Source organism: Microcebus murinus, chromosome 1 (genome assembly GCF_040939455.1).
Source record: "Microcebus murinus isolate Inina chromosome 1, M.murinus_Inina_mat1.0, whole genome shotgun sequence".
Lineage (NCBI taxonomy): Eukaryota > Metazoa > Chordata > Mammalia > Primates > Cheirogaleidae > Microcebus > Microcebus murinus.
Window position 1 is genome coordinate 12,214,146 of NC_134104.1, and position 24,295 is coordinate 12,238,440.

The following is a 24,295-nucleotide window of genomic DNA, read 5'->3' on the forward strand; positions in this document are numbered from 1 at the left end:
TATATTCCCTTCTACCTAGAAGGGACACTCAGCTTCCTGTCACAGGTGGGGTGCATTGTACAGTGCAGAATGCCTGTGAAAGGCAGGATGTCATGGTAATAGGAAAGGAACCCAACCAACTAAAGGGGTTTAAGGGGTGTTTGAGGCCAGAGGACCAACTCCAAAACCTTTGTCAAAGTTCCTTCCTTCAAGGAGACCTTGAGAAACCAGACTGCTTGCCTCATCACTGCCTAGCTTCAAAAGATGACCAAAACATCAAGTCACTTCCTATCACATTGGCCTTTCCCTCTCTTCATTATCTGGCTGGGACCACAGTCGAAATTAGCAGGTGCTTGTCTTCCAGAGAGCTCCAGTGAACTCCACATGCCAGGTCTGACCAGGGCCGAGCAAGGGGTTTGGGTAGTGACTCTGATTCCTCTGCAGAGCGACTCTAGAATTTCATGTCTCTTGGAGGAGTTTAACATCAAGAAAAGCAGTCACAAATCCTTGAAGAAGAAGACCTACCTCTTTCACCCTAGGGTCTCTCATCTAAAATATGTGGATCATAATGCCACCTACCTCTCAGGTTGGAAGAAGCTCACCTGAACTTGGCCACAGAAAGGGCTGAATGCTGTCCTTGGCATAAATAAAGTGCTTTATAAAAGTGACCTATTGTTTCATCAAAAAACTTTTTTTTTTTTTGAAACAGAGTCTCGCTCTGTTGTCCAGGCTAGAGTGCCATGGTGTCAGCCTAGCTCACAGCAACCTCAAACTCCCGAGTTCAAGCGATCCTTCCACCTTAGCCTCCTGAGTAGCTGGGACTATAGGCATGTGCCACCATGCCCGGCTAATTTTTTCTATATGTATTTTTAGTTGTCCAGTTAATTTCTTTCTATTTTTAGTAGAGATGGGCAAAAACCTTTTTTAAAAAATAATAGGATAAAAGATGCAATTATATTAGTACTCTATTGCCAAATAATAATGGAAACCTCCATTAATACTCATACAATCCTAGCTAGGAGATTTTAACAGGGAAACCAGAGTGAGCACCTTAATTCTTCTCCCCGGGAGTTTCCATACATGTTTAACATCTGAATAAAGAGAAATCTAGTCCCTCTGACATTTCAGAAGTATGTGAGAATACCAAGGGAAAAATGTGGAATGCAGTTTATAAACCTCTGTAATCCCATAGAATTAGTAGGAGTTTCAAAACATGTTCAGAATTTCCTGATGGGTCTTTTGAAATATGGCCCAGGGGCTTTTCTAGGTTCTCTGTGGCAGACGTGGGATTCCCAAGAATCAAAGACAGCCTTAAAGAATGAGCGCGACGAGAGACCGGGGTGAGCGAGGGCACCAAGGAAACGTGACTGGGGTTTTCCCAGCAGAAAGAGAGGAGGGTGAGTCATCGCGGAATACCCTGATGTCCCAGAGGAGGAAAGAGAGCTGCTTAAGGTCAGCTGGCAGGTGAGGGAAACGGGCCCCAAGAACTACAAATGTGGAATCTTCAGAATTAACTCAGAAGCCAAATGGTGGTCTTGGTATCTAATGGGGTACCCAAAAGTGTTCCCTGGAAGAAAAGTTTGGGTATCACCTGCCATCCCAAAGAAAAAAGACACAGAGTCACAGCTCCCTGGAGAAGTCACCGGTGATCTGAGCGTGTTGTGCATGACTCTCCACAAGGCACCTGTCTTCACACAAATGCTTCACCCACCCCAGGGGCCCCAATAAGAGCAAAGAAGAACTCATTGCAAAAATGTTGCATTCTCAATCCTCTGAGGCCGGAACTCTCCATTTCTGTTTTCCTTACCTGTAGGGAGGTTGCAAACAAGCACTGTAATACTCTGACAATAAAGTTAATCTTGGCTCTTTTCAATCAAAAACTACATCTGCATTCAAGTTTTCTAGAATTAGCATATATGCCACTCTGAGGAACAGTCAACTGGCAACAATAAAGGATTGATGTACCAGAATGAACATTTTTGGTTTTGTATCTGAAATTTCGAGGTTCATTTCACTGCAGATGTGTGTGTGCGCATATACACAATTATATATACAAACACACACACACACACACACACACATATATGCATACACACACCATAGTTCAGTCACCTAGACTAAAGGAAAGAAGTGAATGATTTTAGGGATATTTTTTATGGTACCCAAAAATAGTGACAATTGAAAATAATGGAAAACCTCCAAGAAGGAGTGCACCATTTCCCATTTCCACTGTTAATTCCTGCTTCACTTCCGGAGGGTCCTGAGGAGCCCATTTGTGAGTAAGAGTTTTCTTTCCCAAGATTTCCTTCAATGACAGGCTGATCATCTTCCTAAATCAGTCTCAGAAATCACACAGTTAAGTCCCCATCATTCATCCAAAACCTTTGGGGGAAGGGGGTTGCTTTGGATTTTGGAAGTGAACTCTTCATTCTGCTGTTGTTTCAGAGCAATAAAAAGAGAAGACATTTTATATTAAGTGTCTAACCCAGGGAGAAAACTGGTTCCATTTTCACTCTCTTTTTTAAACACCCTTTCAAATTAAATTCTCTTTGGGTTTTCCATTTCCAATTCTGCCAGCAAAGTCATGGGCACCCACCAGAAACCTGACCCGTATCTCAGACACAATACCCCAAAGCAGGAGAAAATTAATCCTCCTTTAAGGAGGCTCTGAACTTTTATGTGCTCGCCATGATTAAGAGCAATAGCAATCAGGTATTTCACGCCTTCCAGCCTTTGCACACTCAGCTCCCTCTGCCTAGAAAGCTTCCCCACCTCTTCTCCACCCAGCCAACTCAACTCCCACCACGCCTTCTTGACTTAATCCAGCTAAGCAGCCATACCTGCCTCCTCTGACACATGGTATTTGCTTACAGGTGAGACTTACAGGTAAGCAGGTGTCTCAGTCAGCTCAGGCTGCCATAGCAAAATGGCACAGACTGGGTGGCTCAACCAACGGACATGTGTTTTCTCACAGCTCTGGAGGCCAGAAGCCTGAGATCAGGATGCCAGTGTGGTCCGGCTCTGGTGACAGTCCTCTTCCTGGCCTGTAGGGCCACCTTCTCACTATGTGCCCACGTGGCAGAAACGGAGAGCACGTGCAAGATCTCGGGTGTCTCTTCTTACACGGGCACTAATCCCATCACGGGGTCCCCCCCCATGACCTTATTCAAACCCAATCCCCTCGCAAACACCCCACTGCCGAATACCATCACACTGGGGGTTCGGGTTTCAACATACAAATTGCAATTTAGTCCACAGCAGTAGATAAGTGTGTCAGATTCAAAAAAAAAAAGAGAGAGAGAGAAATGGCCACGTTTTTGGCAAGTGTCATTACAGGAGTGAGGACCGACTGAGGCATCGAATTCACCACCTGCACGCAGCACTCGGCACAGCGCCCAGCACTGTGGATATTTACTGAATGGAGGACACATTTCTGGCACACCGCATGTGCGCTTATGTAAAAACAGCGCACACCGGGCTGTGGCTCCAATGTGTCCCCTCCAAAGTTCAGGTGTTGAAACTTAATGGCCAATGGTAGGACCTTTACGAGGTGATTAGGCCATAAAGGCTCCTCCCCTGTGAATGGGATTAAAGCCTTTATAAAAGAGGCCACACGCAGCATTCACCTCTGTCATGCTTCTGCCTTGCGCCACGTGAGGACACAGTGTTCCTCCTTCCAGAGGATGCAGCATCAAGGAGCCACTTGGAAGCAGAGAGCAGCCTTCACCAGACAAGTGAACCTCTGGCACCCTGACCTTGGACTTCCCAGCCTCTAGAACTTCAAGAAAATAAATTTCTGTTCTTTATCAGTTACCCAGTCTCAGGCATTCTTAGTTATAGCAGCACAAAACAGGGCAAGGCGCACAGCTCCCTTTTGTTTCTTAGCCTAACTTACGCCACCCCTGTGAATTCGGCACAGGGCCTATGGCCTCATGCCCTAAGGAAGTGCTCCAGGCAGTTGGTGGCCGCAGTTAACCTCATTTATAAGAAAGAATAGGCCGGGCGCGGTGGCTCACGCCTGTAATCCTAGCTCTCTGGGAGGCCAAGGCGGGCGGATTGCTCAAGGTCAGGAGTTCGAAACCAGCCTGAGCAAGAGCGAGACCCCGTCTCTACTATAAATAGAAAGAAACTAATTGGCCAACTAATATATATAGAAAAAATTAGCCGGGCATGGTGGCTCATGCCTGTAGTCCCAGCTACTTGGGAGGCTGAGGCAGAAGGATCGCTTGAGCCCAGGAGTTTGAGGTTGCTGTGAGCTAGGCTGACGCCACGGCACTCACTCTAGCCTAGGCAACAAAGCGAGACTCTGTCTCAAAAAAAAAAAAAAAAAAAAAAAAAAAGAAAGAATAAAACACGGTCCCTTGTGGCCACAGCAAGGTGAGACTCTCCTCCCCAAATCCTCACCATGGGGCACCAGAATGGGGGCTCTTGGGCCTTCAGTTTCTGGTCCCCCTGGAGATCAGACATGGGCCTCCAAAGCCATGCCACGGTGACCTGAAAGACCCCGTCCACACTCCTCACAGGCTTGCAAATATGGTGCTTTATTTCACAGAGCACCTGCAGCCGTGCGTGACACGTCACCTTCATGGGAAAAGAAAAGTACAACTAAGCCAAGAAATGTCCAGCTGCCCCAGAAGCAGCCCAGCCGTGCCAGGGGCCAGGGTCGGGGAGGGAAGCGAGCTGCTCCCTGGCCGGAAGGACAGCCCCTAAAGTGGACAGCCCCTGAAGCGTCCAGGCGTCCTGGTCCAGGCCCAGCTAGGCCTCAGAATCTCTCTCAACACAGCCCTCCCGGCCCCTCCTCCGTCCAGTAGAGTCCCTGCTTCTGTGCATGACAGAGACAGAGCAGGTGGCAGCGGGCCAGGTGGAATGGAAAGAACCCGCACTGGGGGACAGATCCCTTTACTGTCATCATGGGGCCCCAACCTGAGAAATGGAAGGTCCGTGGTCACTGAATGTCAGTTCTTGTCCCTGGCCGAGTGACTCGGCAGAAGGAACAAAAACGAAGTCCGAGCTTCAAACTGACCTTTTGGCAGCCTGTGCCTTTCATCTCCCTTTGGATGTCTCCAGACAGGAAAACTGATGTGCTCCCATGCCACCACTAGCTGGCGGGGACAGGAGTCCCATGCTGCATTTTAAGGAGTGCTGTGACACTCGTCACGAGCCTCAGCCCGGCGCCTCCTCCAGTTCTGACTCGGCACGTGGCTCCTTCCGGCCTGCAGCTCCAGACTCGCAGGAGATGCCTGCTGCATCAGCCACGGTCTGGAAGGGGTCCCCTTCACGGCCGAGTCTTGTCACCATGGAAACGGAGGACAACACCGTACAAACAGAGGACAACACCAGTCCTCCTGAGGGCAGGACCTCAGGAAAAAAACTGTCACCTGCTCTGTAATCAACCGACTTCTTCCCTACACAGTCATTACGTCTCCCGCCCCTCCCTGTCACCGTAGTCATCTATCACGCACGGGGGCCTGGGAGGAGCCTTTTGGTTTTATGGGCTCTCACAACCTTTTCAATTTTGGGACACAACTTTTCCTTTTCATAGCTTTGCATTTAGCATGAACGAGTTCCCTTGTTAAGAAAGTGATGATAGTCTCACACATTCATATTCATCCATTCAATAAATTTATTGAGGGAAGCCAGACACTTAGAATTCGTAAGTACTGGAAGAAACCCAGATGGAATTCCTCTCCTGTGTGACTCCGAGCCACTGGGACTGGCTGCCAGGAGGGCTGTGTTGAGAAGGATTCTGAAGCCTACCTGGGCAGAGTTTTAAAAAAGTTTTGACTAGTGATGCCTATGAAACCACCAGGCACCTCGAAGAGAAGGTGTCCCCTGCCACTGCTGCCGGCTCCATCCCACCAGGTCCACACGACACACTTTCCACGTGCAGCCTGCACCCCACTGCACCTCCGGGGTGACGCAGAGCTCAGGCTGCAGCTAAGCCTGGCCCCACCACTGATGGGCTGCGCATGCGCCGCTGCGCCACACTCACGGCTCTATTCCGTCCGTGCAAAATGCAGGTAGGAGCCGTGCCTTGCGGGACTGTCCTGAGCACCAGGGGTGATTCACCAGACACCCCAGCCCGCTCAGGCACAGGAGCTGACCCTGCCCTATCTCACCCCCTCTCGGCCGGGGCTCCAGGAGAGCTGGCCCTTTCTAGGAAAGTCCAGGGATTCCCTACCCCTCCCCATGTCATTCTGGTCTCTGCTGCTTCTCAATCTCCAACCTGAATGTCCTGAGCAACTCTCGCTTCTAGACCCTTGAGCTGACTCACGTTTCTCCATTGCTTTCTCCGCCAGCTTCAGCCTTTCCCTGACCTTCCAGCTCCTGCTCCTCTGGATGAAAGACCCACCCCTCCCTCCTGTCCTTATTTCTCCTTCCCCTCCCTCCCCCCTCCTTTTTTCTTCCCCCACTTTCTCATGGCTCCGTGCCAGGTGCTGAGAAACCTGGGAACAAGCCAGGTGGTCCCTGCCCTCTCGGGTGCAGCCCAGGGGGTTCTAGCAGGTGGACAGTGACCACACAGTGAGGGCTGGGAAAACAGGGAGCAGGGGGCCGGAGGGGACATGGGAGGTCCAGGGCACCAGACCCCAAAGAAATACGAGGGAAAGGGAAAGGGTGCAGGGCCAGGAAAAAGAGTTGCAGGCTGAAGGCAGGGTGCTTACAAGGGAAGAAATGTAATGGGGGCGGCTGCGTCCAAGGAACAGGAGCCAAGGCCGGGTTGGCGAGAGACAGGCAGGGGACAGGGAGAGAGGAATGCTCCAACGAGGCCACAGGGCAGGCAAGCACCTCACACACCATGTTCAGGAGCCAGTACTGTGTCTGCGAGCCTAAAAGGACACTGCCTGGGTCAAGCCCAGCTCCACCACTTAGTAGCTCCATGACCTTGGCAATTTTATTAGTTTCTCTTATAATGGGTTTCTTCTTTCATAAAACAGGATAACAGAGAGCAATGATTTCACTGGGTGACTGTGAAAATGAAGTGACATAGTGTCTGGCACACAGCAAGCATTCAGCGAACGTGAGCAGTGAGGAGGAGATAGAGGCAGGGGAATTCCAGAAATGTCCCAGGTCAACACATTCTTTCATTCAAACCAGCCCCTCTCATCTCCAGAGTCTACTTTTCTTTAGAGACGGGGTCTTGCTATGCTGCCCAGGCTGGTCTTGAACTCCTGGCCTCAAGCAATCGTCCAGCCTCAGCCTCCGCCTCCCAAAGTGCTGAGATTATAGGTGTGAGCTACTGTGCCCGGCCACAAGTGTACATCTTAACCGGGATTTCACTCTCTGTGTAGAGCCATCTCCCCACAGCAAGGAATTTAGTCCTACCCCAGATCCAGGATTCCCCATGGTTCCTATACCATCACATCCAGCAGCTAGTGAGGGGGCTCACTCGCCAGGACTGGCAGAGACCTGGCTGCACGACCAGAGCCAAAGCAAGCCCTGGTGCCTCTGCAGCAACCAGGGAGTCATTCCTTCAAATACTCATTGCATTTGCCCCCGGTGGATGAACACCAGGGAATAAAACGGTGAACCAGACTAGTAAGGTCACTCCCCTCATGCAGCGTCCTTGCCCGACAGACAAGGAACAGACTCACAAACAGGAAAACGACAGGCAGAGAGAGGCGCTCAAGAGGACATTGAAAGGGTGAGGAGAGGGTATGGGGGACCCTCTGGCAGGGAACGCAAGGATGGTGAGATCTTAGCACTGGTGCCACCGGATTAAGACTGGAGCAGTAGGACAGGCAGGCTGTTTGAAGAGCTGGGAGACGCATCCCAAGCAAAGGAAATCGCAAGTGCAAAGCGCAGGGCTGGGAGAGAGGACAAGCAGAGGGCGGGGCAGTGTGCAGGGAGCAGGAGAGGTGGGCAGAGCAAGGCCCACAGGGGCGTGGGCCAGGCGCCGCGTGGAGTTCCACGCTGATGTCTATGGGAAGCTCGGGCAGGAGGGAGGGACGTGAGTGACTCACAAAGCCAAAATGTGAGATCCTGCTGGCAGGACTTTGATGGCTTCTCACCCCGGCACCTCAGTGAATTTTGGTAAAGGCCACTCTGACAGTTTATGTAGAAAAGCCAGGGGCCGGGCGCGGTGGCTCACACCTGTAATGCTAGCACTCTGGGAGGCTGAGGCGGGCGGATTGCTCGAGGTCAGGAGTTCGAAACCAGCCTGAGCAAGAGTGAGACCCCGTCTCTACTATAAATACAAAGATATTAATTGGCCAACTAATATATATAGAAAAAAATTAGCTGGGCACGGTGGCGCATGCCTGTAGTCCCAGCTACTCGGGAGGCTGAGGCAGGAGGATCGGTTGAGCCCAGGAGTCTGAGGTTGCTGTGAGCTAGGCTGACGCCACGGCACTCACTCTAGCCTGGGCAACAAAGTGAGACTCTGTCTCAAAAAAAAAAAAAGAAAAGCCAGACTCCAAAGAAACCCTGATTGCGTACTCCAGAGCCTATCACGTAATACAGCTGTCCCCAGCGTTTTTGGCACCAGGGCCCAGTTTCTAGGAAGACAATTTTTCCACGGACTTGGCGGGGTGTGGAGCTCAGGCTGTGATGAGAGCGATGGGGAGTGGCTGTAAATACAGATGAAGCTTGGCTGGCTCGCTCACCTCCTGCTGTGCGGCCGGGTTCCTAAGTTTCATGGAAGACCATGTGCACGGCCTGGTTCCTAACAGGTCACTGACCGGTACCAGGCCACAGCCTGGGGCTTGGGGACCACAGATACAATACATAGTCAGCCCCAATCCCCTAGCATTATCTCGTAAGAAAGGAGCAATGTGTAGACAGCAGGAGAAACATTCGCTCTTAGGAGTGCAATAACTCACATGGACCAGACGTCGATTTTGGGGCCATACTTCTTCCTGGCGAGCAGCTCGGGCGCGGCATAGGCAGGGCTGCCACACTGTGTGCTGAACGGGTCGGAGTAACCCAGGACCCCTGCACAGTTGCTCAAACCAAAGTCTGCAAAGAGAGGAGAACAACACAAGTTCCGAATTAGGAAATTGCAGAAATGAAAAGGGAGTAAAAAAAAATAAAAAATAAAAAGAGGAGGGGGGAAAAAGGCAGCAGGAAACATTCTCTCAGGCTAACACGTCATTTAGCATCCAAAAGGCAAACCCAGCAGCTGCAAACCATAACCTCTGGATATGAGTCTCAAGACAAAAGAATGTAGGTGGTGGTTCCCTGGCTGAGCTGGGAACATTGTACATGGGGCCTCACTGTAAAAGCTGGCGGGAGCTTAACAGTACCTTGAACTGAAACCTATTTTTTTTCATCCAATCTTGTAAATGAGTCATTCAGGAAAAAAAAAGAGAGGCTTTGCTTTCTAGGACGAAGGCAGGAAGAGAGAACAAGCAGAGGGGCTCGGAGTTAGCTGACTTCCAAGTGGCCGCGTGGGGGAAAGATGGAGGAAGATTGATTTCTTGGGCTGGTGTCTGCGTCCCCCTCAGTGACACACGATCCGGCCATTTACAGTTGACTTCTTCAGCTGAATGTTTTCACTTCATGAAAGTCTTTTAAAAAATTCCCCCCAAAGGTATTCAGCACATATGGCGATCTGAAGCAGGGAGGAAAAAAATATACTCCAGCCATTTAGAAAACCCTGAATGTTGGCTGGAAAAATAACACCGGAAAGATGGCCCCCCAAACTAGACTAAGTGACTGCATGGCGTTGCTTTGTTCTTGGATGATTAAGCCAACCAGCAAGAAGAAAGAAAGGCCCAGAGCATCTGAAGCTCTACTTTGGGTCTATTATGCCTTTTGTGCTGTGTTTACTTTTGATCTTAAAGATACTGCAACTGACAGGTAATTAGAGAGCTGTTAGTGTGATGCCCTAATCTGATATCTTTCCTCAATCTTTGTTGATCTCAGAATTAAGATCCCAGTTCATCCTTTGAACTTCAGTGTAAATATTATGGACTTGCCCTCCCCAAACACAAGTCTCTCAGGCTGCAGGGCTCCAAGTCTTGAACAAAAACTCTCACGCTTTCTCAATCGGCACTATGTACGTCTAGTTCCATGACTGCATTTTCTCCTTCCCTCCAACACATCTAAGCCTGCATCTGTGCCTGGCTATTGAGAAAGTTGCAGGAAAGCCGAGGAGAGGAGAAACAGGGTACAAGCCAGGACTGGGAGTCCGTGAAGTTACTCGCACACCACGGATCAAGATGACACAACTGAAAAGGTTTCCAACAGTCGCTGGCTTAAGCTGTGTAATGAAACAGTTTTTCTAAAGAGAATCTCATCCAAGCAGAGCTCCAGAAACTCTGTCAGGCTCTGAGTATCACCCAAACTGCTGCATGTCCAAACACTTAACTCTTGTTGTTGTTTTATGATTCCATTTTCTCTCTCAACCTCCCTCCTCCTCCTCCTCCTCCTCTCTCCCTTTGCACCCACCCTCTTCCCACCCCCATTTCCTCTCCCATAGGCCCAGCGGGCACCAGGAAACAGCACAAATCCTGCACAAGAGAAGTCTTCAGGAGTGGTGGAGGGAGGCGGCTCTGCATGCCTATCTTAGGGGAAGATAACTTGTTACAAAGAACTGGAGGAACCCTGTTCTCAGACCCCACCCCCCAGTTAACTCGGAAGTGGGAGGAAAGAGGGGTGAATATTTTCATAAGAAGAAATATCATGTCCTGCTTTAAATTAGAGCAGAGGTCCTCAATCTACAGCCCAGGGGCCACATGCGGCCCTCTGGGTGTTTTGTCACCGCTGCCTGTCCTGCTTAGCAGCCGACTCAGCGCGCATGTGTGGAATGTGCGCTGCACTCTCCAGCGGTCCTCCAACGGTCCGGTCCGAGGGACAGTGAACTGGCCCCCCTGTTTAAAAAGTTTGAGGACCCCTGAATTAGAGGATTGTTTCATTGTTTTCGGTTTGCAAATGAACCTAAAAGAATTTTAATCAATGGACAAATGCATGAATGCATAAAGAGCACCTACCGTGGGAAAATTCCGCCATGGGATAAAGATGTTATTATCTGGGGCAACATTTTAAGGAAAGCTTTATGACCGGTGATGTTAGTGGCCCAATCTCAATGGAGTCCCAGAAAATGTATCTCTAAATTTCTGAGATTAGAGAAAAAGGCTCTGTTCCTAATCTCAGCAGGGTTCTGTTAACAGCAGGGGAGGCCACATTCCATTCACTCCCTCATCTACCCCCATCCCCCACCCCCACCCGCCCCTCCCCCTCCCCCCACCTGGGCCTAGAAAGAAGGGCTTATTAGCAGATGAGGGCAGAGAGAGGCAAGATAAGAGACCAGATCTCCCTCCACATCCCAGGCAAGTTTGGGAACAGAGTCTGGCCTTATCTTAAACACAGTTTCGAGAAGATAAATTAGCCCAGGATTTGGGGAGTGGAGGAGCTAGAACTTGCATTTTAAGTGACTTATGCTGATACAGCCAAAAGGGCTTCATTTAAAATATATTGTAGAGAAACAACCAGTTCGTTTCACATTCATAATTGTTAATTATTAGAATTTTACACATCTGCCTATAATTAGAATTGTGCAACTAGAGAGAAGTTCACCTCCCAGCGATGTCATGTGGGCCTGCCTCGATTAGATTTGTTAAAGACATCAGCCAATTATCACTCCCTTTTCTGAGAGCTACAAAATGAATCTCAAGAACGCCCAGGTGAGCAGTGCTCTGGAATACTGAAGTGCAAAACCGTTCTAAGTTGCAGCTCTTCCATTTTAAGATTATACTAAATTTACCAAACATCAGACTGCCTTTTTTTTTTTTTGAAGGCAGAAAAAAAATCCTGATTAAATCAAATCTTACTCCTGGTAATCCTAGTTAATTTGAAACATGGTTTAAGTAGATTTATTTAAACCTTTCTTATTCAAAGAAAGAGAAACTATTAAGAGGAAATGATAATAGCTATAATCACCTTTGAAAAAACAACTAGGTAATTCCTTTGAAGACAAGGAGGTTCAAAGGGCTTTCAAGTTACAGAAAGACAGGAGTAGACACCTGTGATGCAAATTGCCCAACCCAAGGTAAGAAACCCCCAAGACAACTGGCCTTACTCCCCTCATAAACCAGGAAATGCAGATTCTGCCAAACAAAATGCAATTCCCACTTGCCCTCCTGGGTGGTATAATGTCTCTCTCAGTGACAGGTGTGAGTTATGGCTGTTTAGAGTTAGCTGGTCATGAAAAACCTGGGAGCCAAGTGAAGAGTTCTAACAAAGGGAAATCCAATTATCAGAGCCTCCTGTCCAGCAGTTTCAGGAATCCTGGTTTCTGACTGGGCCTGTTTCACCCCATGACCTGAAACGCCTGCTTCAGTGCCATCCACAGGTTGTCCCCGCTCCCAGGCAATGACTCTGAGAGACCAGAATGAAACGGTTCCCAGCATCCAAAGAGCAACCATCACACTCGCTGAGAGGACTGTGGGCTGTAATTTAGATGTGTAATTTCCTCACTGACTTGCATAGGTCTCCTCTAAGCGGTTTTATTATACAGCCAATCTGTGAGCTACTTATCAACGTACCCGCTGTTCACCGTGATTGGTTCTTCCAGAATCTACCAAAGAAAGCGTCTGTGCTTGTCGGCACTGCTTATTCCCCAGGATGGGTCTATAAATGGTCACCCAGGGCTGTCACTTGAGGAGAAAGTAGAGAAAGCAGAGCAGAGAGGGGGGCAAAAGTGAAGGAAGGAAACAGGACGGGCAGTGCCTGATGGGGAGGTGGACTGCGCTTGGCACGACTCACCAGCCTCAGTCTACACCATGCCTGGGGAAGTGAATTACTCTCACTTTTACTGGAATGTGAATTTAGCCTTTGCAAAGCCTGGCCTCTTACAGTCTCTGCTGCTGTTAGAACAACTCTGTCATTGTCACCTCCACATCTTCCAAAGACAAGGTGTAGGTCCCTTTACCTCCATTCCTCCCACCCCACCGAGGAGGCTCCTCTGTCTAACACTCTAGATCCCGGAAATGAAAACCAGAGAGGCATCCTGGGAGTATTTCAACACAGGCCTTGTTCCTGGCTTCCATATTTGGCCCTCAGGACAGCTAAAGTGCAATAGTAAAACAATTTAACAACAACAAAAAAAGATTCTTTGCATTATCCAAGAATCTTCTAAGAATAGATTCTTTCCAATGCTTTTGGGGAAAAATTGGTTTCCTCTTCATGGTCAATCTTCTCGTTACTGGTGTATCTATCAACACCTGTGAGTGGTGTTTAATCACCCAGCCCAGGGGTCTGTGTAGCCTCTTGCTGTTACCGGGTTGGGAGCTGTGATTCCAAGGTATCTAATAAGTCACTCAAAAGATAAATTTTGCAGAGTCTTGAGATGATTTTCAGCATTTGCCAAACAAAAGTTCTTTCTTGGGTGCAAAAGTTAAATGCTCAAAGTTCTTCTTTTGCTCCTTCTCTTTTTCCCCTAATATAAAGTCTTTTCAAGCCATGAAGGCAGAAGAAATTACTTACATTTGAGGTGGGAAAAGAAAGAAAAGAGAGGAATAAAAGATGGTGCTGTCTAATATATGGGTGTAAAAATGATGTCCTCAGATTTTGCCAAGAGCAACCATCTAGGCAAAAAACAAAAACAAACAAACAAACAAACAAATAAAAACCCTGAATTCTTCTAGAAAATGAACATGTGGGCCTTGAATTATGAACCAGCTATGACTTACTCTGTCATGGAGCTTCCTTCCTATTGGTAGAGAATTCTAATTATCCCTCTGCAAGGCCACCATTGGCCATTGTACCACAGGGCTCTGATACAGATTGTATTGAAAAGAGAAGGTGAGTTGCATTCCCCTTACTCTGGGCTTCCCAACATTCATTGAAAAGTGGAATAAGACATGGTAAATCTACAGGCAGCATTTTTGTTTGCAGACAAACAATTTTCTGTTATTTTTAAGAAGTTTTCCAGTTAATCCAAATAAAAGTAACCTCTTTAAAGCTCAGCTCCATCTGAATTTATAGAGAAGCTATAGTTGGAATAATCTAAAGAAACATATGTCCAACAAATATTTATTTGGGCCCGTGAAATTCAATTCATAGTCACATTACAGTATTTTATCTTCCTAATTATGCTTAAATTATTATTAAAATTAATTTTCATTTTCAAAACCATTGTTACATATCAGAGGTAAAAGGAGGTGATCTAGAATATTGTCTGGGGATTGGATATAGACCATGGGTAATGTTCAGAGTTGAGAATTGACAACACAACATTTAAAAGATAATCTTGTTTTTAAAAAGAAAATTCATACCAATCAGCTTGATATTATTGTCTTCATCTAGTAGCAAATTTTCTATCTTCAAGTCTCTGAAATAAACAAAACCACACAACATTTCAGGTAAGCATTTGAAATAGCAGGATGACATTTTGCTTCTTAAGGGAAATGAACTGTTTTAGAGGCACTTTCAACCAATCCATAAAGGTTTCTGCCGAAACTCACTCCATCAGTAAGTAGATATTTATAAGACATGAAATAATTAATTGCTGTAGCCTATAAAAGCAGAAGGGTTTCAGAGAAGACAGAGAGCAAAGAGGGCAGAAGGAGTCATAAAACGTTTCTAAAGGAAGTAAGACCTAAACCGGAACATAGAAGTCAAACAGAACGAGGGTTCAGAGACAGTGGAATGTACCATTCAAGACAGATGCTGCCTGAGCAGCCCAAGAAATACAAATACAGCCGTGGGTTTGTAGCACTGTAAGCAACATCAACCACAGTAAGGAACAGATCTGGGAAGCAATCAAAAAAAAAAAAAAATTAAAAGCCAATCTAATTGATCAGTTCTAGGACTGCTAAGTTTGGAGCCCAGGTATCATGACAAATTGGCAGGTGATAATAAGACAATCTATTTAGCAAGCAGATATTATCCGGAATAGAGTAATGGACTCCGAAGATGTCAGTATCCTAATTTTTGGTGTTATGCCTAAGAATACATTAACTTTACAGAACCAAAAGGAATTAAGTTCCAGATGGAATGAAGAATGCCAATCAGTTAACAGGGATGCCATTCACTGACAGTCAAGGGACAGGAGGAGGTGGGAGGGAGAAGTGCACCCTCGGTCCTGTTGAGTGTGAGGTGCCTGTAGTATCAGTGCCAGCCGACTGCAAGCTCCTTGGGGGCAGAGAACATGTCTGCCTTGCTTACCACAGTACCCCAGTACCTTTGCACATGCCAGGAACTCGGTAAATACCAATGAATCTAGATTACCAAACAGATCATTCTGGATTTCAGAAATAAAAATATTTATATGAGCAAAAGGGTATACTGGTCATCAAAACCATCAAGGTCAACGATGATAATCTCTGGCATCTGAAATCGTAGACTGCCAACTAGGCACACTTTGAATATGCAAGAATATTTTCGTCTTCCATTAGAAAAAAAATATTTTCTTCCATTGTTTTGAAACACACCATTACTGCTCCAGCTTTTATTTTCCCACTTTTCAATAGAGAGATGGGCAAAAGAAAATTTTTTTCCCTCTTATCTCTTTTGTACGGAATTGAATAGCGTAATCACGATAAAACAAAAATGGCAACAGATACGCTACGTCAATGTCAGAGACAAAAGGGAGCAGCAGCGCGGACTCTCTGTGGCAAACAAGACAACGGTGGCCCACTTAACAGGGACAGTTGCTCACAGCTCGGTCCCAGCACTGCCAGCTCACCTCGTTTTCCAAGAGAAGCCAGAAATCCGGATTGGATCTCAGTTTTTAAATGTTGGCAACATGCTCATATTTAAAACTACCGTAACAGCATCGTGTGGGCCGAACTTGCAGGCAAGATATCAAGGTTCGAACGTCAGCACGGGTGGAAATGGAAAGGACACGACATTGCCCAAGGGGGGGGGACGATAGGCTGGTGGGGAACAGTGACATTCACAGCAGACTGGGGGGGGGGGCATGAGGGACAGCAGGGAGGCTATTGTCACAGGAACAGCCGAGGGCAGGATTTCAAGAGGGGAAGAAGAACTAAGCAGTCAAATGCAGAAAAAAGGTGAGCTCTACAAAGGGTCCAACAGATTCAAAATTGGAAGGGTGCTGGTAGCCTTAGGGCTGGACACTTCACTGAGAGGCAAGATCTGTATTAAAACTGGGAACATTAACAGATATTCACCAGTCCAGTGCACCCATACTTTCACTTCAATCCGAATGAAATACACAGAATACTTCGAAACTATGTCTGCCTTTTAAAGGTATCATATACATCCAAATACAGGGTGACCCAAATTTAAGGCAGCAGCCCTCATTTTCCCAATAGGAAGACCTCAGCCCTCAGAAAAAGATTGTTGGAAAACACAAAGATATAATTATTAGGAATGCAATGGAATTACTAAATGACTATTTATATGCTATTTATCTGTGAGGCTGCACCATCACATTTAAGATCATATACTAAAATGTTAACATAAGTTATTTTAGAAATACTGTTTTCCATACCTTCACATTTCATGAAATAATTTAATTCAAACTTGTCATAGGCAGAACCCGATGGCCCTTGGAGTCACTGTGCAATGCTTCCACTGTAACATGGCCTTTCAGGTGACTGGATGTTTGAGATAGAGCATTTTTTGAATCTGTATGTGATGCACTTGCTGCAAATCTTATCCCAAACCCTATGCACTCATTTAAAATTTGGATAAATTAACCGTTCAGAGAGTTGTTTTTAGAGTGGTCTCTCAAACTATCATAATGGAGGCCATATCTCTAAGAAGTTATTATTAAAGCCACGTAAAATGTTTTGCCTCCCTTTCTAGCGAATTCTTGTGATTTCTAGAGCACCCAAACTCTTCGGTGAGCCCAAACAAGGTTAATGTGTCTTCTTCAACTAGTACTTTGTTGTTGAAAATAAAACACTGAACTTGAAATCGTGCCCCCATAATATGAGAGATTTGCAAGGACTTTGTAAAAGGCACTTCCTCTTTTCTGAAGATAATTAAGACACAATATAAGCCGGACTGCTACCCAAGCATATATGGTAATTCCAAAACACACACATGCACACACATAATAGCATGCCAGCAATAGCCCCAACTGTGATTCCATGAAAACTGATTACAAAGTGGCAACATTATTTAAATCTAAAAGGCCACAGTTTGTTTCAAACGAAATTAAGCCTCTTTGCCAGGGAAGAATGGAAGCCACGCTAAGGGAGAAATTTGGTTCAGAACAAATACTGTGGAGAGAAATAGCTTAAAGAGGCAAGATAAAAGAAAGCAATTTGCCAAGAATAATAAAACTAAGCTGGGTATTTCTGTAGCCATGAAAACCTACAGAACAACCACAATGATTGGAAGAATGATATAAATGGAAGACTTACGATTAAGAGAAAATGCAAAAGAAAAAAATACACACTTTTAAAATCAGGGAGATGTCATAAAACCAGGGGAGGAAGTTAAAAAATATATTAGGCAAAATGAGAAAAATAAAATCAGTTCCGAGTTACTGAACCCTATTAATTAACCAACCTCCAGCCCCTAGGATAAACGCTAAGTTCAAACCTGGTTACAAACCTGGTTAACTGGGATTATTTACCCATAAACTGCATTATCCCTCTGTCCAGGCTTCTAAAAGATCCCAGTGACAACCAGTCTAACCTCCTGAAGGTGCCATGACTAGTTAATGGAAAGGTGAGCTATTGATACCTTAGTCTCTGTCCAGAAGTTCAGTGTACTCACCCTACCCCAGTGAAAGGGACATTCCACCTCTTTGGGCTTTATTTATTTCCACCTCCTGCCTTGTCTTTCATAACTTATCTAGAAGCAGCGGGGAATACTTTCCTCCTGACTCCTTAGGAAAAATGGCTCTAAAATCCCACTGTTTAAAATAGCCTTTACCTAGGGATGTACCCAAATGAGTGGAAAACTTATGGACATCAATGCTCATAGCAGCTTTATTTATAACTTTCCAAAATTGGAAGCATCCAAGGTGTCCTCCAGTAGGTGAATGGATACGCAAATGTGGCACATCCAACAATGGAATATTCATTGATGAGAAGAACTGAGCTATCGAGTCATGAAAAGACAAGGAGGAACTTCAAACGCACGTTTTTAAGTGAAAGAAGCTGAAAAAGGTCTGAAAAGGCCTCATACTATTTGACTCCACCTATATGACATTTCTGGAAAAGGCAAAACTGTGGAGACAGGAAAAAGATTAGTATTAATAGTTGCCAGAGGCTGGTGTTGGGAAGGGAAGAAAGGATGTATAAACAGGTGGAGCACAGAGGGTTTTTAGGATGGTGAAAGAATTCTTCATGATACCGCAGTAGTGGATACATGACATCGTGCATTTGTCAAAATCTATAGAACAGTACAACACAAAGAGTGAACCCTAATGTAAACTGCAGGCTTTAGTTATTATAATAAGAATGCATCCATGTTGGTTCATCAATCGTAACAAACGTGCCACGCTAACACAAGGCATTCATAATGGGGAGAACAATGTGGGAATATTCTGTAGTCTCTGCGCGCAATTTTCCTATAAACCTAAAACCACTCCAAAAAAAAAAATAAAGTATGAACTCTTTTAAAGCAGCTTTCGGATATGTTTCCCTTTCCTAAGCGATCGGTACTAAGAATGGTACGGATACACCCAAGTGCCTCACTGAGGCAGGTCACTGCAGAGCATCCCTGGCCACCTCAAGTTAATTTCCTGACTCCATTCAGCACAGAGAGCCACCCAGACCCTCTCCCCAGCTACTCAACAATGACCAAAGAGGCCACAAATGACTCCAAGAGAACACAAAATTAGGTAGACACCTTCTTGAATTAAGAAAAGGGTGAATTTATCCATAAGGTTTTAGTGTTCGCATATTACAGTATACCTTTATTTATTTATTTATTTTTACAAAATAGAGACAGGGTCTTGCTTTGTTGCCCAGGCTGCAGTGCAGTGGTGCAATGCCTTGAACTCCTGAGCTCAAGCAATGCTCACACCTCAGCCCCCGAGTAGCTGGAACTACAGGCATGTGCCACCACACCCGGCTCCACAGTGTGCCTTTAAAAGAAATAGTGGCAGGTCTCCATTATTCAGAAAACTGGCTCCATGAGAAGACCTTCTGCGGTCCACATGAAAAGCACGGTGTTTACTCTAGCTCCATCCAAGAGCAAAACACTTGCTCTGCTAAGCGTGCGATTTGCCCCACGGAAAGGAAGGTACCAAGGGTAGCTGGGTCTGCACGTGGCGATGGGGGAGGGGACATGGACGCTCAACGTCACATCAGTGTCCTCGACCCGAGTCACCAGGACCACTTTCATGGAGAGGAGAGGGAAGTGGGAGGGTCTCCCTTCAGTCTTGCAGCACGAAGAATTCCTCTCTGTGGCAGGTACATTCCAAGTCCAGTGTGAACTTATAACTTTACGAGAACAAAACGGAAGGCGAGGGGGACGACCCCTGGATGGATGCGAGATAGCTTTTTCTAGGCCAGAGGGGCTTCGGAGAGGATTCAGGGGAAGCCTCTATGGGGACGGGGCGTGACCTGTAGAAGGCGCTGGAAGGTGGGTTGACCAGGACAGTGCTGGGTGAGGGGACACAGAATGTCTTGGGAACAAACCAAATGAGAGAAGCCTGGAGCGGCCCTTTGGGAGCGGAGGGAGCGAGCCCGGCGGGGAAGAGGCTGCAGGAGGGAAGGTGGGCGCGGGCCCAGGAGGCTTCTGGAACTCCTCTGCTGACGGGCCGTTCCAGAGAGAAATGTCCCATAGCACTCGTCACCACAGCCCTCCACAGACCTGACTCCATCGTGTGTGGGGGTGTTTGTCCGGAGACCTAGAGAAACCCCAGGATAAGAAAACTCTTCCCCTTGCAGAGGCCAAGGCCCTCGGCCCCCTTAAGTTTCACTGACAAACCACTGACATGGGGCAGACGGAGAACAGGCACACACATGTATTTAACATGCATACAGGGGAGCCTTCAGAGTGAAGGCACAAAGATACAGGGGACGTTGTCCATTTTAATGTTTAGGTTCAACAAAGCATGGACAGCCCCATATAGAAACACGACTGGACAAGAAGGGACTGATCTAATGCTAACAGACTGGGTGGGGACACCCAGCAAGGCCTGTCTGTCTAGATCCTTCTTGGCCTCTCTGAGCAGCATCCTTCCTTCTGGGTGTGGGGCCGGGCCCTCTCTCAAATGGGGGATCTTATGAACAACAGTCAAGGTAGGTCAGTTAATTTCTTCATGGCCAGGTTTACACAGAATATTGTTAGGTGTTACAGCTGGCTTTCGAGTAAAGAAGCTCTGGTTTCTAAGACCCACCTTGGGGAAGAGGGATTCCAGTTTTTGAGGCTAAGCTAGCCCCGGGAGAGCATGGGACTGAGAGACAGGAGGACAGGGGAAGGTCAGAGAAAAACTTTTGCTTCTGAAGCCTTCATTTTGGGGGTGCTGTTTCCTGAACCCCAACAACACCCTCCAGGTATCACCTAATCACCTAATCTAGATTCTTTCAAAAGAACTAGCACTAACAGGCCATTACTAATAATTAAAGGTTCACAACAGACTACCACCCACCTTCCCCCCACCCCTCCAAACTCTCACTGCATTTCTCTAAAGATGGTCATCTCAAAGCGTCCAAGACTGGCCACAGTGAACTCTAACTGACCCACCGACCAGCCCTGGGCAAGTCATTTCCACTCTCCAAGCTCTGATTCCTCCTTGGAAGCTGGCCAGCATAAGAGGGGTTACCCAGCAGGCCGGGGGAAGAAGGAAATGAGAGGAGGCACAACTAAGTCCTTTGTGGGCCCCTCCAATGAGACCGCACGGTTATGAGGTGAGAGGCTGGAGCTGAGGCTAATAAAGGTAAAGATGATAAGACAAGGTCAAGAGGAAAGAGCACAGAGAAGACTTAAGAGGGTTGATTAATTTGGCCATAGCAAACAGTTTTAGGGGGCACGGCCCCCCACGTGAAAGGTCACGAGAGAAGCAGCCCGGGGAGGGTAGACCAAACTCAGGCAGAATTAAGTCTGGGGGAGAACGTTTTGCCCGTGGGGATGGCCACAAGATGGATTTTAATAATAAGATCAAAGCATCCAAAACTCCCCAAGCACACAACTGCTGAGGCAACAGGCTTCTGCAAGAAACAAAAGTTTTTTGGGTAGGTCTTATCCTCAGAAGCACTGTATTAAAATCAAATGATTTGCAAATCTTTGATTTATTTGCAATAATAGACATTTTGATAAAACACAAGAATAATTTGTTAAGCAGGTCCCTGATTTACTTATTCAAAATGAAACCTTTATTGAGTTCCTGTAATGTTCTAGAAGTGAATTCTGTTTATAAAAATGAAAAGAGCTATTCACTAGAAAGACACCACTCTACAAATTGTGACCTGAAAAATAAACAAACTGGCATAAGTCAGTGAAGAAACTCCCCTGAAATCCCAGGGAAAATTTGGAATAGTCCAGAAAGAACAAGCCACTGGCTACCAGAAAGGCTTCCACCCCAGCGCAAACTCTGACACTAGCAGTATTCATTCCATTTTCCTTCATTCATTCAACAAAGCCTTACTGTGTGCCCCCTGGGCTGGGCGCGGGGCTCAGCTATGGCCAGTACTGAAGACAGATATCAAACAAGTAAGTAATTGTGGGATAAGTGTTTGGGACACAAAGCAGAGCGTGGGAATCTATGATCAGGGGGCCCAACCTGGAGGGCTTCCTGGATAAGGTGAGCTTGGAGCTGGGACTTGAGGATGAGTAGGATTCAGCCAGGCAAAGATAGCAAGGAAGGTGCAAGCAGAGAACAGCTGCAGAGCGTATAAAATGAGCAATAATTACAGGGAAACACATACTTGGTCCTGAGGCAGTATCTTGGCTTTGAGCACTTCACATGGATTGACTCAGTTAATCCTCACAACAACCATGTAAAGTGCATAATCCATTATCCCCATTGTGTAGATGTGCAAAGAGAGGCACAAAAGCCTGAGTCATTTACCCAATGCTGCTTTTAAGTGGAGGAGCCAGCATGTGGACACAGGCAGTCTAGCTTTAGAAGCAATGCCACTGACCACTGTATATCCCAAGCCACAGAGTTGTTGGGCTAGAGCTTTGCAAAACCTCACATTTCCAATCCCATGTTTTTTTTTAAAAAAAGATAGTGTCTAACTCTGTCACCAGGCTAGAGTGCAGTGGCCTGATCATAACTCACTACAGCCTTGAATTCGTGGGCTCCATGAGCCTCCTGCCTCAGCTTCCCAAGTACCTACTAGGACTATAGGTGCGTGCCACCACACCCAGCTAATTCTTTTATTTTTTGTAGAGATGGGGTCTCACTATATTGCTCAGGCTGGTCTCAAACTCCTGGCCCCAAGCGATCCTCCTGCCTCCACTATAGGCATGAGCCACTATACCCAGTGCCTGTCTTTTTAAACCCAATTAAGCACAAAACTTTTGCTATATCGCCTGTGCTTCTGGGTATGTACAGGCTTGCTCTCAGCAGGCCCTGGGATCCCACAGAGCTCCCAGAGGTGAGCAGAAACCATTCCCCTCTCATCTGCCTTCCCCACCTGCCCCTCTTCAAGAAAATCTGAACGTTAAAAGAACTTCTTAATCCCCCAGGAGCACAGGTTGTGCCTGCTTCTTGTCAGGGCCCAGCGAACAAAGAGCCTCCTCTCCCGCCCTGCGTTCCTCTTGAGCTCGGGGGCCATTTCCCAGTATTGATGAACGAACAAGGTCACGGCCCTGGAGCCACAGCCCTGACACACATCCAAGCACGGCCTCCTCTGGGCTCTTTGATCGTGTGTCTCTTCCTCCCAGTCCTGTGGCCCCATAGCTTGTCTTTTCCTGCTCGGGGATGGCGGTATTGTACTACCCTCTTATGTTGTGCCTGTACAGTTTGATTGGACTTTGTTAGTCTGAATGAAACATGAATCTCAAATTAGCCTCTCAGCGGAATCCGTGTTCTTGTTGACTCACGTTAAGAGTTGGCGCTCTGCATACAATAGGCAAATCATCGGATTTTGGCATCTCGCTGGGTGAGCACATTTGAGGGCAGAAAAAAACAACTCGTCATAATCTTAGAGAATCTCAGGCAACTCTAACAAGGAGTAAAGAAGAAGTTAGACCACACTCTACCTCTGTAAAAATTAACAACGGCCCTATTGCAGCGAAAGACGCAGACGCTATGGCAAGTCCAATTTCATGACATTCTCTGCCAGCTAAGGGAATCTGCTCTATGAGCGTTTAAGTTTCCTTTTTATTAAAATTCTACGTATAATATTTACAGGATGGGCCGGGCGCGGTGGCTCACGCCTGTAATCCTAGCACTCTGGGAGGCCAAGGCGGGCGGATTGCTCGAGGTCAGGAGTTAGAAACCAGCCTGAGCAAGAGCGAGACACCGTCTCTACTATAAATAGAAAGAAATTAATTGGCCAACTAATATATATAGAAAAAATTAGCCGAGCATGGTGGTGCGTGCCTGTAGTCCCAGCTACTCAGGAGGCTGAGGCAGGAGGATCGCTTGAGCCCAGGAGTTTGAGGTTGCTGTGAGCTAGGCTGACGCCACGGTACTCACTCTAGCCTGGGCAACAGAGTGAGACTCTGTCTCAAAAAATATATATATATATTTACAGGATGTTTAAAGATTTGCTTCTTTTAAATGATATTTAAATAGTTCCAGGTTAGATAATTAAATATTTAGATTTAATACGACAGGAAATGAGGGCACTGCTAGCATTAAGTTATGACATAACGACATAATACCAGCCTGACCAGGAACCAACCGCGTTATTTAAAGCCTCTTCTAACACACAGAGCCGAAAGCCCTTTAAATCATTGTATCCATGCAGCCACAAAAATTCATCTTGAATCCTTTTGGACAATCCAATGTATTTCCTCAGAAATCTGCCCACCAGGGACTGCAGGGCCTCACTGAAATACTATACTCTGTTATTCACTTGAAAAAAAACCTAACCTCAAAATAATTTATGAAATGTATCCTACCTTTGCAGCTAAGGCTAAAATTCCCCACCACTGCAAGGGCTAACAGAAAAGAGCATACCGGTGGTCAACCAGACTATGAATGCCAAAAGTTAGTGGTCTAGAGTCTTTGAAAGTCAAGACATGCCATTAGAGCCACCCATGGATATATTCTAAACGTCTCAATGTGATGTCTCCACCGCTTAATCACCTATGTCCGTGTGCGGTAACACACATCAACATTTCTTAGAGACAAAAAAGAAGAAATCCTCCTCAACAATGCGTATCATTTCCAACCTTCTTTAACTTTAAAAGATCTGAGCCCTCCCCATTATAGGATGATGAATATATTTCCAAGGGGAGAAAGACAAAAAGTAGAAAGTCGGAGATCAGAGAAAGAAAAAGTATACCGTCTTTGCGATCAAAACATTATTAAATTCATTGCTTT

General features: G+C 46.4%; 1 protein-coding gene across 1 annotated transcript in view; it reads right to left on the reverse strand.

Annotated features, from left to right (window-relative positions):
• HUNK (hormonally up-regulated Neu-associated kinase) overlaps window positions 1-24,295 on the reverse strand; it is a 107,177-nt gene that overhangs the window by 38,351 nt on the left and 44,531 nt on the right. Inside the window, exons 3-4 of the mRNA XM_076000491.1 lie at window positions 14,196-14,251; window positions 8,799-8,934 (exon numbers count right to left, since the gene is read on the reverse strand). Coding sequence (XP_075856606.1) covers window positions 8,799-8,934; window positions 14,196-14,251 — 192 coding nt within the window. The remainder of the gene's footprint in view (window positions 1-8,798; window positions 8,935-14,195; window positions 14,252-24,295) is intronic.